We start from the raw sequence: 17,743 nt of genomic DNA, 5'->3' as shown, positions 1-17,743 counted from the left end.
AGAGTTGAGCCTGTGACCAGCCCATTAGAATAGCGTTGAGCCTGTGACCAGCCCATTAGAATAGAGTTGAGCCTGTGACCAGCCCATTAGAATAGAGTTGAGCCTGTGACCAGCCCATTAGAATAGAGTTGAGCCTGTGACCAGCCCATTAGAATAGAGTTGAGCCTGTGACCAGCCCATTAGAATAGAGTTGAGCCTCTGACCAGCCCATTAGAATAGAGCTGAGCCTGTGACTAGCAGATTAGAATAGAGTTGAGCCTGTGACCAGCCCATTAGAATAGAGTTGAGCCTGTGACCAGCCCATTAGAATAGAGTTGAGCCTGTGACCAGCCCATTAGAATAGAGTTGAGCCTGTGACCAGCCCATTAGAATTAGAGTTGAGCCTGTGACCAGCCCATTAGAATTAGAGTTGAGCCTGTGACCAGCCCATTAGAATAGAGTTGAGCCTGTGACCAGCCCATTAGAATAGAGTTGAGCCTGTGACCAGCCCATTAGAATAGAGTTGAGCCTGTGACCAGCCCATTAGAATAGAGTTGAGCCTGTGACCAGCCCATTAGAATAGAGTTGAGCCTGTGACCAGCCCATTAGAATAGAGTTGAGCCTGTGACCAGCCCATTAGAATAGAGTTGAGCCTGTGACCAGCCCATTAGAATAGCGTTGAGCCTGTGACCAGCCCATTAGAATAGAGTTGAGCCTGTGACCAGCCCATTAGAATAGAGTTGAGCCTGTGACCAGCCCATTAGAATAGAGTTGAGCCTGTGACCAGCCCATTAGAATAGAGTTGAGCCTGTGACCAGCCCATTAGAATAGAGTTGAGCCTGTGACCAGCCCATTAGAATAGAGTTGAGCCTGTGACCAGCCCATTAGAATAGAGTTGAGCCTGTGACCAGCCCATTAGAATAGAGTTGAGCCTGTGACCAGCCCATTAGAATAGAGTTGAGCCTGTGACCAGCCCATTAGAATAGAGTTGAGCCTGTGACCAGCCCATTAGAATAGAGTTGAGCCTGTGACCAGCCCATTAGAATAGAGTTGAGCCTGTGACCAGCCCATTAGAATAGAGTTGAGCCTGTGACCAGCCCATTAGAATAGAGTTGAGCCTGTGACCAGCCCATTAGAATAGAGTTGAGCCTGTGACCAGCCCATTAGAATTAGAGTTGAGCCTGTGACCAGCCCATTAGAATTAGAGTTGAGCCTGTGACAGCCCATTAGAATTAGAGTTGAGCCTGTGACCAGCCCATTAGAATAGAGTTGAGCCTGTGACCAGCCCATTAGAATAGAGTTGAGCCTGTGACCAGCCCATTAGAATAGAGTTGAGCCTGTGACCAGCCCATTAGAATAGAGTTGAGCCTGTGACCAGCCCATTAGAATAGAGTTGAGCCTGTGACCAGCCCATTAGAATAGCGTTGAGCCTGTGACCAGCCCATTAGAATAGAGTTGAGCCTGTGACCAGCCCATTAGAATAGAGTTGAGCCTGTGACCAGCCCATTAGAATAGAGTTGAGCCTGTGACCAGCCCATTAGAATAGAGTTGAGCCTGTGACCAGCCCATTAGAATAGAGTTGAGCCTCTGACCAGCCCATTAGAATAGAGCTGAGCCTGTGACTAGTAGATTAGAATAGAGTTGAGCCTGTGACCAGCCCATTAGAATAGAGTTGAGCCTGTGACCAGCCCATTAGAATAGAGTTGAGCCTGTGACCAGCCCATTAGAATAGAGTTGAGCCTGTGACCAGCCCATTAGAATAGAGTTGAGCCTGTGACCAGCCCAAGGGGAATAGAGAGAGCTGTAGTAGGACGCAGAGAGAGAGCAGTCTAACCCCTGGACAGTGCTTGGTTGTCCAACAACCTCCACTAGTTTGCATAGATTTGTTAGTTTCCCGTTCAGTGTTACAGCAGCTAGCTATTTCAATCTGGCTTGATCATGCAGTGAAACAGCATGGGAACACAGCAGAGAAATGTCATCCGTCAGTAATCATTATAATATAGTCAGTGCCAGCGGATTAAGGTGCAGTTATAACTATTGGTTTGTTCTGCACTCGACACAGCAAACCTTAGAGAATTATGAATCTTCACAATCTATTCAGATATTCAGCTTCCAAACAGACACAGAGGCCCGAGCAAATGAGTTGTTAGAATTTAATCAATAATGATTCATCTTTCCAGTTGAATGCAGAACAATGTGGCCATAGCGAACTATTCCTCATTACTGAATCAGTAAAGAATCAGGGAGAGATGGTGGGTTCTATTCCTCATTAGTGAATCAGTAAAGAATCAGGGAGAGATGGTGGGTTCTATTCCTCATTAGTGAATCAGTAAAGAATCAGGGAGAGATGGTGGGTTCAGGGAGAGAATCAGGGAGAGACCCACCATCCTTAGCAGAGAGAGGGGACAGATGAAGGGGGACAGCCACAGAGACCCACCATCCCTAGCAGAGGGAGGGGACAGCCACATAGACCCACCATCCCTAGCAGAGGGAGGGGACAGCCACAGAGACCCACCATCCCTAGCAGAGGGAGGGGACAGATGAAGGGGACAGCCACAGAGACCCACCATCCTTAGCAGAGGGAGGGGACAGCCACAGAGACCCACCATCCCTAGCAGAGGGAGGGGACAAATGAAGGGGGACAGCCACAGAGACCCACCATCCCTAGCAGAGGGAGGGGACAGCCACAGAGACCTACCATCCCTAGCAGAGGGAGGGGACAGCCACAGAGACCTACCATCCCTAGCAGAGGGAGGGGACAGATGAAGGGGGACAGCCACAGAGACCCACCATCCTTAGCAGAGGGAGGGGACAGCCACAGAGACCCACCATCCCTAGCAGAGGGAGGGGACAGCCACAGAGACCCACCATCCCTAGCAGAGGGAGGGGACAGATGAAGGGGGACAGCCACAGAGACCCACCATCCTTAGCAGAGGGAGGGGACAGCCACAGAGACCCACCATCCCTAGCAGAGGGAGGGGACAAATGAAGGGGACAGCCACAGAGACCCACCATCCCTAGCAGAGGGAGGGGACAGCCACAGAGACCTACCATCCCTAGCAGAGGGAGGGGACAGCCACAGAGACCTACCATCCCTAGCAGAGGGAGGGGACAGATGAAGGGGACAGCCACAGAGACCCACCATCCTTAGCAGAGGGAGGGGACAGCCACAGAGACCCACCATCCCTAGCAGAGGGAGGGGACAGCCACAGAGACCTACCATCCCTAGCAGAGGGAGGGGACAGCCACAGAGACCTACCATCCCTAGCAGAGGGAGGGGACAGATGAAGGGGGACAGCCACAGAGACCCACCATCCTTAGCAGAGGGAGGGGACAGCCACAGAGACCCACCATCCCTAGCAGAGGGAGGGGACAAATGAAGGGGGACAGCCACAGAGACCCACCATCCCTAGCAAAGGGAGGGGACAGATGAAGGGGGACAGCCACAGAGAAATCCACCATCCCTAGCAGAGGGAGGGGACAGCCACAGAGACCCACCATCCTTATCAGAGGGAGGGGACAGATTAAGGGGACAGCCACAGAGACCTACCATCCCTAGCAGAGGGAGGGGACAGATGAAGGGGACAGCCACAGAGACCTACCATCCCTAGCAGAGGGAGGGGACAGCCACAGAGACCCACCATCCCTAGCAGAGGGAGGGGACAGATGAAGGGGGACAGCCACAGAGAACCACCATCCCTAGCAGAGGGAGGGGACAGAGGAAGGGGGACAGCCACAGAGAAATCCACTAGATCCCTCAAATTCAAGTCTGGACCAACAGGTTCCAGACCTCTTAGAGTAAGATTTGAATACTGCTACACTAGATAAACAGTAGGGTCATCGCACTTATAGTAGCAGTCAATGTTTGGTGTTTTATGTAGGCCTACATTCCATGAGACTTGAAAAAAACAAGCAGGGCTTGACATGAACCTGTTTATCCACTTGTCCTCCAGACAAGGTGACAGAAAATGTTGGCTACTTAACTTATTCAAGCCTGTCTCAAAATACAACACTTCCCCTTTAAGACAAAAAAGCTCTTTATGTGACTCGCCTTTCAAAGATGTCTAGAAATGGATACGTTTTCTGCTCTTGTATGAAGCAGTCACTCACCTATTGCTGACAAAAAGTATCTATAACTGGGCTAATAACTCACTTTTTAAATGTTTTTTATTTTACCTTTATTTAACTAGGCAAGTCAGTTAAGAACAAATTCTTATTTTCAATGACGGCCTAGGAACAGTGGGTTAACTGCCTGTTCAGGGGCAGAACGACAGATTTGTACCTTGTCAGCTCGGGGATTTGAACTCGCAACCTTCCGGTTACTTGTTCAACGCTCTAACCACTAGGCTACTCTGCCACCCCACTAACTAGCAAAGGATATGAACAAAATGTCCACACATGGCTACATGCTGCTCAGCCAGCATACACCATCAGCACATCTACTCACGACCGCTCATGCTGTAAACACAGTCCAGTTCAAAGTAAATGACACAGATCCATATAGGGCAATGGTCAATTTGCATATAGGCCTACTGCAGCTCTGATTGGTTCTGCCACACCAGTCTGTGTAGAGTACGGGCTGAGTCGGGCATGTCAATGCAATAGAATCCTACTCCGATGTGTTCTGCCTACAACAAAATCTCTTGCATAGTTTGGGTCTGATGTTGCCTGTATTTGATGGTCAGTCTCAGTGGAGGGAGAGAGCAGCAGACTGAGGGTCCGTCTCTCAACATCCCTCCACTCTCCCTTTCCTCCGCTGACAGAGACCAAAAAGGGACACCGTCTTCCAGACGATGGCAAAACTCAAGTCGCACTGCATTATTTCTGACTCATGCACAAATTCATGTTGTTACTCCGATGAACAGAGGAAGTGAAATATTCCTGGATATTAAAAAAGACCCAAGCAGCTAATAATAACAACACAAGCCTATAGAGACACTTTCCTTCTCATTCATTACGGCTGCAGTGTTGGTTGTAGCGCTGAGTGGAAGTAGGGAGAATGTGCATTTGAATAGCTCATTAAAGTGTTGAATACAAAGTGTTGACAGGGCTGAGTAAGAACGTAAACATTAAACTCACTAATAAAAACACCAGCCCTTTGCTCTATTCGCAGACAGTCTCTCTCTAGTCGTGGTTTTAAAAGTTTTGAAATCTCACAGTATCAACTTTACTGTAGCTTTCTTTTATGCCTGCTACATTACTGCAGACACGGTAATCTGAGCCATCCGATTGGTCAGCAGTAGGCCTATAGTGCACTTGATTTGCTCTCCGGATCTTCCTGGAAGGCAGAGTTTGTACCTTCAGACACATGAAATGGTTCAAAATGGCAACAGTTGCCCTACCCAGCATGTAGAGCAGCTGAATGAGTTGTTTTTACAGAAATGTTTGGCGATTGACTAGGAATGCCTTGGAGATCGACTGCGATCGACTGGTTGGTGACCACAGCTCTAGAAACTTGAGTTCAATCTCGTAGACTGACCTACCCTTAAATAAATGTTCAATCTCGTAGACTGACCTATCCTTAAATAAATGAAGCTCGATCTCGTAGACTGACCTACCCTTAAATAAATTAAGCTCGATCTCGTAGACTGACCTACCCCTAAATAAATGAAGCTCGATCTCGTAGACTGACCTATCCTTAAATAAATTAAGCTCGATCTCGTAGCCTGAGCTATCCTTAAATAAATTAAGCTTGATCTCGTAGACTGACCTACCCTTAAATAAATTAAGCTCGATCTCGTAGACTGACCTACCCTTAAATAAATTAAGCTCGATCTCGTAGACTGACCTATCCTTAAATAAATGAAGCTCGATCTCGTAGACTGACCTACCCTTAAATAAATGAAGCTCGATCTCGTAGACTGACCTACCCTTAAATAAATTAAGCTCGATCTCGTAGCCTGAGCTATCCTTAAATAAATTAAGCTCGATCTCGTAGACTGACCTATCCTTAAATAAATGAAGCTCGATCTCGTAGACTGACCTACCCTTAAATAAATGAAGCTCGATCTCGTAGACTGACCTATCCTTAAATAAATTAATAGAAAAGAAGCCCCTGTATGGGACTCTACAGATATCAATATGGGCAATCTGCTCTTGCCTTTGTGTGTGTGTGTCTAGTGCCCACTGTTGACTGGAGTTGTGTGTGTTGTCAGTGTGTGTGCTTGTTTTGAGTGTATAATATATGTGATTCTCTCTCTCTCTGTTCTCTCTCTGTTCTCTCTCTCTCTGTCTGTTCTCTCTCTCTGTTCTCTCTCTCTGTTCTCTCTCTCTCTGTTCTCTCTCTCTCTCTGTTCTCTCTCTCTCTCTCTCTGTTCTCTCTCTCTCTGTTCTCTCTCTCTCTCTGTTCTCTCTCTCTCTCTCTCTCTCTCTGTTCTCTCTCTCTGTTCTCTCAGGGTGTGCTGACCTAAACAGTCTGGAGTCTATGAGTCCCCAGGAGAGGAAGAGACAGGGTTACATCCACGAGCTCCTCCAGACAGAGGAGAGATATGTAGAGGACTTACAGATAGTCATGGAGGTAGCTAAACACACACACACACACACACACACACACACACACACACACACACGTTGATGTACTCTACTGTACTCTGTGTGTTCAGGTGTTCCATAAGCCCATGTCTGAGTCTGGCCGTCTGACGGAAGCAGAGATGGTCATGATCTTTGTCAACTGGAAGGAGCTCATCGCCTGCAACACCAAACTGCTGAAGTACGTACAGTAGTACAGGATGAGTTCAGAGGGGGGGGGTCATCATGTATACAGTAGTACAGGGTGTGAGTTTAGGGGGTCATCATGTATACAGTAGTACAGGGTGTGAGTTTGGGGGGTCATCATGTATACAGTGGTATAGGATGTGAGTTTAGGGGGGCTCATCATGTATACAGTAGTACAGGGTGTGAGTTTAGGGGGGTCATCATGTATACAGTAGTACAGGGTGTGAGTTTGGGGGGGGGTCATCATGTATACAGTAGTACAGGATGTGAGTTTAGGGGGTTCATGATGTATACAGTAGTACAGGGTGTGAGTTTAGGGGGTGATCATGTATACAGTAGTACAGGGTGTGAGTTTAGGGGTGGGTTCATCATGTATACAGTAGTACAGGGTGTGAGTTTAGGGGGGTGATCATGTATACAGTAGTACAGGGTGTGAGTTTAGGGGGGTCATCATGTATACAGTAGTACAGGGTGTGAGTTTAGGGGGGAGTGATCATGTATACAGTAGTACAGGGTGTGAGTTTAGGGGGTCATCATGTATACAGTAGTACAGGGTGTGAGTTTAGGGGGTCATCATGTATACAGTAGTACAGGGTGTGAGTTTAGGGGGTGATCATGTATACAGTAGTACAGGGTGTGAGTTTAGGGGGGGTGATCATGTATACAGTAGTACAGGGTGTGAGTTTAGGGGGGTCATCATGTATACAGTAGTACAGGGTGTGAGTTTAGGGGGGTCATCATGTATACAGTAGTACAGGGTGTGAGTTTAGGGGGTCATCATGTATACAGTAGTACAGGGTGTGAGTTTAGGGGGTCATCATGTATACAGTAGTACAGGGTGTGAGTTTAGGGGGTCATCATGTATACAGTAGTACAGGGTGTGAGTTTAGGGGTCATCATGTATACAGTAGCACAGGGTGTGAGTTTAGGGGGGTCATCATGTATACAGTAGTACAGGGTGTGAGTTTAGGGGGTCATCATGTATACAGTAGTACAGGGTGTGAGTTTAGGGGTCATCATGTATACAGTAGTACAGGGTGTGAGTTTAGGGGGGTCATCATGTATACAGTAGCACAGGGTGTGAGTTTAGGGGGTCATCATGTATACAGTAGCACAGGGTGTGAGTTTAGGGGGGTCATCATGTATACAGTAGTACAGGGTGTGAGTTTAGGGGGTCATCATGTTACAGTAGGGGGTGAGTTTAGGGGTCATCATGTATACAGTAGTACAGGGTGTGAGTTTAGGGGGTCATCATGTATACAGTAGTACAGGGTGTGAGTTTAGGGGGTCATCATGTATACAGTAGTACAGGGTGTGAGTTTAGGGGGTCATCATGTATACAGTAGTACAGGGTGTGAGTTTAGGGGGTCATCATGTATACAGTAGCACAGGGTGTGAGTTTAGGGGGGTCATCATGTATACAGTAGTACAGGGTGTGAGTTTAGGGGGGTCATCATGTATACAGTAGTACAGGGTGTGAGTTTAGGGGGTCATCATGTATACAGTAGTACAGGGTGTGAGTTTAGGGGGTCATCATGTATACAGTAGTACAGGGTGTGAGTTTAGGGGGTCATCATGTATACAGTAGTACAGGGTGTGAGTTTAGGGGGGTCATCATGTATACAGTAGTACAGGGTGTGAGTTTAGGGGGTCATCATGTATACAGTAGTACAGGGTGTGAGTTTAGGGGGTCATCATGTACACAGTAGTACAGGGTGTGAGTTTAGGGGGTCATCATGTATACAGTAGTACAGGGTGTGAGTTTAGGGGGTCATCATGTATACAGTAGTACAGGGTGTGAGTTTAGGGGGTCATCAGTAGTACAGGCACAGGGTGTGAGTTTAGGGGGTCATCATGTATACAGTAGTACAGGGTGTGAGTTTAGGGGTCATCATGTATACAGTAGTACAGGGTGTGAGTTTAGGGGGTCATCATGTATACAGTAGTACAGGGTGTGAGTTTAGGGGGGTCATCATGTATACAGTAGTACAGGGTGAGTTTAGGGGGTCATCATGTATACAGTAGTACAGGGTGTGAGTTTAGGGGGTCATCATGTATACAGTAGTACAGGGTGTGAGTTTAGGGGGTCATCATGTATACAGTAGTACAGGGTGTGAGTTTAGGGGGTCATCATGTATACAGTAGTACAGGGTGTGAGTTTAGGGGGTCATCATGTATACAGTAGTACAGGGTGTGAGTTTAGGGGGGTCATCATGTATACAGTAGTACAGGGTGTGAGTTTAGGGGGTCATCATGTATACAGTAGTACAGGGTGTGAGTTTAGGGGGGTCATCATGTATACAGTAGTACAGGGTGTGAGTTTAGGGGGGTCATCATGTATACAGTAGTACAGGGTGTGAGTTTAGGGGGTCATCATGTATACAGTAGTACAGGGTGTGAGTTTAGGGGGGTCATCATGTATACAGTAGTACAGGGTGTGAGTTTAGGGGGTCATCATGTATACAGTAGTACAGGGTGTGAGTTTAGGGGGGTGATCATGTATACAGTAGTACAGGGTGTGAGTTTAGGGGGTCATCATGTATACAGTAGTACAGGGTGTGAGTTTAGGGGGGTCATCATGTATACAGTAGTACAGGGTGTGAGTTTAGGGGTCATCATGTATACAGTAGTACAGGGTGTGAGTTTAGGGGGTGAGGTCATCATGTATACAGTAGTACAGGGTGTGAGTTTAGGGGGTCATCATGTATACAGTAGTACAGGGTGTGAGTTTAGGGGGTGGGTCATGTATACAGTAGCACAGGGTGTGAGTTTAGGGGGTCATCATGTATACAGTAGTACAGGGTGTGAGTTTAGGGGGTCATCATGTATACAGTAGTACAGGGTGTGAGTTTAGGGGGTCATCATGTTTACAGTAGTACAGGGTGTGAGTTTAGGGGGTCATCATGTATACAGTAGTACAGGGTGTGAGTTTAGGGGGGGTCATCATGTATACAGTAGTACAGGGTGTGAGTTTAGGGGGTCATCATGTATACAGTAGTACAGGGTGTGAGTTTAGGGGGTGGGTTCATCATGTTTACAGTAGTACAGGGTGTGAGTTTAGGGGGTCATCATGTATACAGTAGTACAGGGTGTGAGTTTAGGGGGTGATCATGTATACAGTAGTACAGGGTGTGAGTTTAGGGGGGTCATCATGTATACAGTAGTACAGGGTGTGAGTTTAGGGGGTCATCATGTATACAGTAGTACAGGGTGTGAGTTTAGGGGGTCATCATGTATACAGTAGTACAGGGTGTGAGTTTAGGGGGGATCATGTATACAGTAGTACAGGGTGTGAGTTTAGGGGGGTCATCATGTATACAGTAGTACAGGGTGTGAGTTTAGGGGGGGATCATGTATACAGTAGTACAGGGTGTGAGTTTAGGGGTCATCATGTATACAGTAGTACAGGGTGTGAGTTTACAGGGGAGTTTAGGGGTCATCATGTATACAGTAGTACAGGGTGTGAGTTTAGGGGGTCATCATGTTTACAGTAGTACAGGGTGTGAGTTTAGGGGGTGGGTTCATCATGTATACAGTAGCACAGGGTGTGAGTTTAGGGGGGTCATCATGTATACAGTAGTACAGGGTGTGAGTTTAGGGGTGGGTTCATCATGTTTACAGTAGTACAGGGTGTGAGTTTAGGGGTGGGTCATCATGTATACAGTAGTACAGGGTGTGAGTTTAGGGGGTCATCATGTATACAGTAGTACAGGGTGTGAGTTTAGGGGGGTGGGTTCATCATGTTTACAGTAGTACAGGGTGTGAGTTTAGGGGGTCATCATGTTTACAGTAGTACAGGGTGTGAGTTTAGGGGGTCATCATGTATACAGTAGTACAGGGTGTGAGTTTAGGGGTGGAGTTTAGTTCATCATGTTTACAGTAGTACAGGGTGTGAGTTTAGGGGGGTCATCATGTTTACAGTAGTACAGGGTGTGAGTTTAGGGGTTTAGTCATCATGTATACAGTAGTACAGGGTGTGAGTTTAGGGGGGTCATCATGTATACAGTAGTACAGGGTGTGAGTTTAGGGGGTCATCATTTACAGTAGTACAGGGTGTGAGTTTAGGGGTCATCATGTATACAGTAGTACAGGGTGTGAGTTTAGGGGGTCATCATGTATACAGTAGTACAGGGTGTGAGTTTAGGGGTCATCATGTATACAGTAGTACAGGGTGTGAGTTTAGGGGGGGTCATCATGTATACAGTAGTACAGGGTGTGAGTTTAGGGGTCATCATGTATACAGTAGTACAGGGTGTGAGTTTAGGGGGTCATCATGTATACAGTAGTACAGGGTGTGAGTTTAGGGGGTCATCATGTATACAGTAGTACAGGGTGTGAGTTTAGGGGGTCATCATGTATACAGTAGTACAGGGTGTGAGTTTAGGGGGGGTCATCATGTATACAGTAGTACAGGGTGTGAGTTTAGGGGGTCATCATGTATACAGTAGTACAGGGTGTGAGTTTAGGGGGGTCATCATGTATACAGTAGTACAGGGTGTGAGTTTAGGGGGTCATCATGTATACAGTAGTACAGGGTGTGAGTTTAGGGGGTCATCATGTATACAGTAGTACAGGGTGTGAGTTTAGGGGTCATCATGTATACAGTAGTACAGGGTGTGAGTTTAGGGGGGTCATCATGTATACAGTAGTACAGGGTGTGAGTTTAGGGGGGTCATCATGTATACAGTAGTACAGGGTGTGAGTTTAGGGGGTCATCATGTATACAGTAGTACAGGGTGTGAGTTTAGGGGGGTCATCATGTATACAGTAGTACAGGGTGTGAGTTTAGGGGGTCATCATGTATACAGTAGTACAGGGTGTGAGTTTAGGGGGTGTGAGTTTAGGGGGTCATCATGTATACAGTAGTACAGGGTGTGAGTTTAGGGGGGTCATCATGTATACAGTAGTACAGGGTGTGAGTTTAGGGGGGGTCATCATGTATACAGTAGTACAGGGTGTGAGTTTAGGGGGTGATCATGTATACAGTAGTACAGGGTGTGAGTTTAGGGGTCATCATGTATACAGTAGTACAGGGTGTGAGTTTAGGGGGTCATCATGTATACAGTAGTACAGGGTGTGAGTTTAGGGGGGTGATCATGTATACAGTAGTACAGGGTGTGAGTTTAGGGGGTCATCATGTATACAGTAGTACAGGGTGTGAGTTTAGGGGGGTCATCATGTATACAGTAGTACAGGGTGTGAGTTTAGGGGGTCATCATGTTTACAGTAGTACAGGGTGTGAGTTTAGGGGGGTGATCATGTATACAGTAGTACAGGGTGTGAGTTTAGGGGGTCATCATGTATACAGTAGTACAGGGTGTGAGTTTAGGGGGTCATCATGTTTACAGTAGTACAGGGTGTGAGTTTAGGGGTCATCATGTATACAGTAGTACAGGGTGTGAGTTTAGGGGGTCATCATGTTTACAGTAGTACAGGGTGTGAGTTTAGGGGGGGTCATCATGTATACAGTAGTACAGGGTGTGAGTTTAGGGGGTCATCATGTTTACAGTAGTACAGGGTGTGAGTTTAGGGGGGGTCATCATGTACAGTACAGTAGGGGGGGTCATCACAGGGTGTGAGTTTAGGGGGTCATCATGTATACAGTAGTACAGGGTGTGAGTTTAGGGGTGGGTTCATCATGTTTACAGTAGTACAGGGTGTGAGTTTAGGGGGTCATCATGTTTACAGTAGTACAGGGTGTGAGTTTAGGGGGGTCATCATGTATACAGTAGTACAGGGTGTGAGTTTAGGGGGTGGGTTCATCATGTTTAGTACAGGGTGTGAGTTTAGGGGGTCATCATGTTTACAGTAGTACAGGGTGTGAGTTTAGGGGGGTATACAGTAGTACAGGGTGTGAGTTTAGGGGGTCATCATGTATACAGTAGTACAGGGTGTGAGTTTAGGGGGTCATCATGTATACAGTAGTACAGGGTGTGAGTTTAGGGGGTCATCATGTATACAGTAGTACAGGGTGTGAGTTTAGGGGGTGGATCATGTATACAGTAGTACAGGGTGTGAGTTTAGGGGGTCATCATGTATACAGTAGTACAGGGTGTGAGTTTAGGGGTCATCATATACAGTAGTACAGGGTGTGAGTTTAGGGGGTCATCATGTATACAGTAGTACAGGGTGTGAGTTTAGGGGTCATCATGTATACAGTAGTACAGGGTGTGAGTTTAGGGGGTCATCATGTATACAGTAGTACAGGGTGTGAGTTTAGGGGGTCATCATGTTTACAGTAGTACAGGGTGTGAGTTTAGGGGGTCATCATGTATACAGTAGTACAGGGTGTGAGTTTAGGGGGGTCATCATGTATACAGTAGTACAGGGTGTGAGTTTAGGGGGTCATCATGTATACAGTAGTACAGGGTGTGAGTTTAGGGGGGTCATCATGTATACAGTAGTACAGGGTGTGAGTTTAGGGGGTCATCATGTATACAGTAGTACAGGGTGTGAGTTTAGGGGGTCATCATGTATACAGTAGTACAGGGTGTGAGTTTAGGGGTCATCATGTATACAGTAGTACAGGGTGTGAGTTTAGGGGGTCATCATGTATACAGTAGTACAGGGTGTGAGTTTAGGGGGTGGGTCATCATGTATACAGTAGTACAGGGTGTGAGTTTAGGGGGGTCATCATGTATACAGTAGTACAGGGTGTGAGTTTAGGGGTCATCATGTATACAGTAGTACAGGGTGTGAGTTTAGGGGGTCATCATGTATACAGTAGTACAGGGTGTGAGTTTAGGGGGTCATCATGTATACAGTAGTACAGGGTGTGAGTTTAGGGGGGGGTCATCATGTATACAGTAGTACAGGGTGTGAGTTTAGGGGGTCATCATGTATACAGTAGTACAGGGTGTGAGTTTAGGGGTCATCATGTATACAGTAGTACAGGGTGTGAGTTTAGGGGGGTCATCATGTATACAGTAGTACAGGGTGTGAGTTTAGGGGGTAGTAGTACAGGGTGTGAGTTTAGGGTCATCATGTTTACAGTAGTACAGGGTGTGAGTTTAGGGGTCATCATGTTTACAGTAGTACAGGGTGTGAGTTTAGGGGGGGGTCATCATGTATACAGTAGTACAGGGTGTGAGTGTGAGTTTAGTACAGGGTGTGAGTTTGGGGGTCATCATGTTTACAGTAGTACAGGGTGTGAGTTTAGGGGGTCATCATGTATACAGTAGTACAGGGTGTGAGTTTAGGGGGGTGGGTATACAGTAGTACAGGGTGTTTTAGGGGGGTCATCATGTAGTAGTACAGGGTGTGAGTTTAGGGGGGGGTTCATCATGTATACAGTAGTACAGGGTGTGAGTTTAGGGGGGGTCATCATGTATACAGTAGTACAGGGTGTGAGTTTAGGGGGTCATCATGTATACAGTAGTACAGGGTGTGAGTTTAGGGGGTCATCATGTTTACAGTAGTACAGGGTGTGAGTTTAGGGGTCATCATGTATACAGTAGTACAGGGTGTGAGTTTAGGGGGGTCATCATGTTTACAGTAGTACAGGGTGTGAGTTTAGGGGGTCATCATGTATACAGTAGTACAGGGTGTGAGTTTAGGGGGTCATCATGTATACAGTAGTACAGGGTGTGAGTTTAGGGGGGTCATCATGTTTACAGTAGTACAGGGTGTGAGTTTAGGGGGTCATCATGTTTACATCATGTTTACAGTAGTAGTACAGGGTGTGAGTTTAGGGGGTCATCATGTTTACAGTAGTACAGGGTGTGAGTTTAGGGGGTCATCATGTATACAGTAGTACAGGGTGTGAGTTTAGGGGGTCATCATGTATACAGTAGTACAGGGTGTGAGTTTAGGGGGTCATCATGTATACAGTAGTACAGGGTGTGAGTTTAGGGGGTCATCATGTATACAGTAGTACAGGGTGTGAGTTTATCATGTTTACAGTAGTACAGGGTGTGAGTTTAGGGGGGGTCATCATGTATACAGTAGTACAGGGTGTGAGTTTAGGGGGTCATCATGTATACAGTAGTACAGGGTGTGAGTTTAGGGGGTCATCATGTTTACAGTAGTACAGGGTGTGAGTTTAGGGGGTCATCATGTTTACAGTAGTACAGGGTGTGAGTTTAGGGGGGTATACAGTCATCATGTGAGTTTACATCATGTAGTAGTACAGGGTGTGAGTTTAGGGGGTCATCATGTTTACAGTAGTACAGGGTGTGAGTTTAGGGGGTCATCATGTATACAGTAGTACAGGGTGTGAGTTTAGGGGGTCATCATGTTTACAGTAGTACAGGGTGTGAGTTTAGGGGGTCATCATGTTTACAGTAGTACAGGGTGTGAGTTTAGGGGGTCATCATGTTTACAGTAGTACAGGGTGTGAGTTTAGGGGTGTGAGTTTAGGGGGTCATCATGTATACAGTAGTACAGGGTGTGAGTTTAGGGGGTCATCATGTATACAGTAGTACAGGGTGTGAGTTTAGGGGGGTCATCATGTTTACAGTAGTACAGGGTGTGAGTTTAGGGGGGTCATCATGTTTACAGTAGTACAGGGTGTGAGTTTAGGGGGTCATCATGTTTACAGTAGTACAGGGTGTGAGTTTAGGGGGTCATCATGTATACAGTAGTACAGGGTGTGAGTTTAGGGGGGTCATCATGTTTACAGTAGTACAGGGTGTGAGTTTAGGGGGGTCATCATGTTTACAGTAGTACAGGGTGTGAGTTTAGGGGGTCATCATGTATACAGTAGTACAGGGTGTGAGTTTAGGGGGGTCATCATGTATACAGTAGTACAGGGTGTGAGTTTAGGGGGTCATCATGTATACAGTAGTACAGGGTGTGAGTTTAGGGGGTCATCATGTTTACAGTAGTACAGGGTGTGAGTTTATCATCATGTATACAGTAGTACAGGGTGTGAGTTTAGGGGGTCATCATGTATACAGTAGTACAGGGTGTGAGTTTAGGGGGTCATCATGTTTACAGTAGTACAGGGTGTGAGTTTAGGGGGATCATGTTTACAGTAGTACAGGGTGTGAGTTTAGGGGTCATCATGTTTACAGTAGTACAGGGTGTGAGTTTAGGGGGGTCATCATGTTTACAGTAGTACAGGGTGTGAGTTTAGGGGGTCATCATGTTTACAGTAGTACAGGGTGTGAGTTTAGGGGGTCATCATGTTTACAGTAGTACAGGGTGTGAGTTTAGGGGGTCATCATGTTTACAGTAGTACAGGGTGTGAGTTTAGGGGTCATCATGTATACAGTAGTACAGGGTGTGAGTTTAGGGGTCATCATGTATACAGTAGTACAGGGTGTGAGTTTAGGGGGTCATCATGTATACAGTAGTACAGGGTGTGAGTTTAGGGGGTCATCATGTATACAGTAGTACAGGGTGTGAGTTTAGGGGGGTTCATCATGTTTACAGTAGTACAGGGTGTGAGTTTAGGGGGTCATCATGTATACAGTAGTACAGGGTGTGAGTTTAGGGGGTCATCATGTATACAGTAGTACAGGGTGTGAGTTTAGGGGGTCATCATGTTTACAGTAGTACAGGGTGTGAGTTTAGGGGGTCATCATGTATACAGTAGTACAGGGTGTGAGTTTAGGGGGTCATCATGTATACAGTAGTACAGGTGTGAGTTTAGGGGGTCATCATGTTTACAGTAGTACAGGGTGTGAGTTTAGGGGGTCATCATGTTTACAGTAGTACAGGGTGTGAGTTTAGGGGGTCATCATGTATACAGTAGTACAGGGTGTGAGTTTAGGGGTCATCATGTTTACAGTAGTACAGGGTGTGAGTTTAGGGGGTCATCATGTTTACAGTAGTACAGGGTGTGAGTTTAGGGGGGTCATCATGTATACAGTAGTACAGGGTGTGAGTTTAGGGGGTCATCATACAGTAGGTCATCATGTTTACAGTAGTACAGGGTGTGAGTTTAGGGGGGTCATCATGTTTACAGTAGTACAGGGTGTGAGTTTAGGGGGTCATCATGTTTACAGTAGTACAGGGTGTGAGTTTAGGGGGTCATCATGTTTACAGTAGTACAGGGTGTGAGTTTAGGGGGTCATCATGTATACAGTAGTACAGGGTGTGAGTTTAGGGGGTCATCATGTTTACAGTAGTACAGGGTGTGAGTTTAGGGGGTCATCATGTATACAGTAGTACAGGGTGTGAGTTTAGGGGGTCATCATGTTTACAGTAGTACAGGGTGTGAGTTTAGGGGGTCATCATGTATACAGTAGTACAGGGTGTGAGTTTAGGGGGTCATCATGTTTACAGTAGTACAGGGTGTGAGTTTAGGGGGTCATCATGTTTACAGTAGTACAGGGTGTGAGTTTAGGGGGTCATCATGTTTACAGTAGTACAGGGTGTGAGTTTAGGGGGTCATCATGTATACAGTAGTACAGGGTGTGAGTTTAGGGGGTCATCATGTTTACAGTAGTACAGGGTGTGAGTTTAGGGGGTCATCATGTTTACAGTAGTACAGGGTGTGAGTTTAGGGGGTCATCATGTATACAGTAGTACAGGGTGTGAGTTTAGGGGGTCATCATGTTTATCAGTAGTACAGGGTGTGAGTTTAGGGGGTCATCATGTTTACAGTAGTACAGGGTGTGAGTTTAGGGGGGTCATCATGTTTACAGTAGTACAGGGTGTGAGTTTAGGGGGTCATCATGTATACAGTAGTACAGGGTGTGAGTTTAGGGGTCATCATGTATACAGTAGTACAGGGTGTGAGTTTAGGGGTCATCATGTTTACAGTAGTACAGGGTGTGAGTTTAGGGGTCATCATGTTTACAGTAGTACAGGGTGTGAGTTTAGGGGGTCATCATGTTTACAGTAGTACAGGGTGTGAGTTTAGGGGGTCATCATGTTTACAGTAGTACAGGGTGTGAGTTTAGGGGGTCATCATGTTTACAGTAGTACAGGGTGTGAGTTTAGGGGGTCATCATGTTTACAGTAGTACAGGGTGTGAGTTTAGGGGGGTCATCATGTTTACAGTAGTACAGGGTGTGAGTTTAGGGGGTCATCATGTTTACAGTAGTACAGGGTGTGAGTTTAGGGGGTCATCATGTTTACAGTAGTACAGGGTGTGAGTTTA

The 17,743-nt window shown here is 46.4% G+C and overlaps 1 protein-coding gene across 2 annotated transcripts in view; it reads left to right on the top strand.

The window, feature by feature from the left end:
* itsn2b (intersectin 2b) overlaps window positions 1–17,743 on the top strand; it is a 97,507-nt gene that overhangs the window by 62,938 nt on the left and 16,826 nt on the right. For both annotated transcript variants that reach the window (XM_042325193.1, XM_042325192.1), the window contains 2 exons: window positions 6,375–6,496; window positions 6,582–6,688. In XM_042325193.1, coding sequence (XP_042181127.1) covers window positions 6,375–6,496; window positions 6,582–6,688 — 229 coding nt within the window. The remainder of the gene's footprint in view (window positions 1–6,374; window positions 6,497–6,581; window positions 6,689–17,743) is intronic.

Source organism: Oncorhynchus tshawytscha, linkage group LG08 (assembly GCF_018296145.1).
Source record: "Oncorhynchus tshawytscha isolate Ot180627B linkage group LG08, Otsh_v2.0, whole genome shotgun sequence".
NCBI classification, from domain to species: Eukaryota; Metazoa; Chordata; class Actinopteri; order Salmoniformes; family Salmonidae; genus Oncorhynchus; species Oncorhynchus tshawytscha.
The sequence above is the reverse complement of the archived record's forward strand: the minus strand, read 5'-3'. Positions and strand labels throughout refer to the sequence as shown.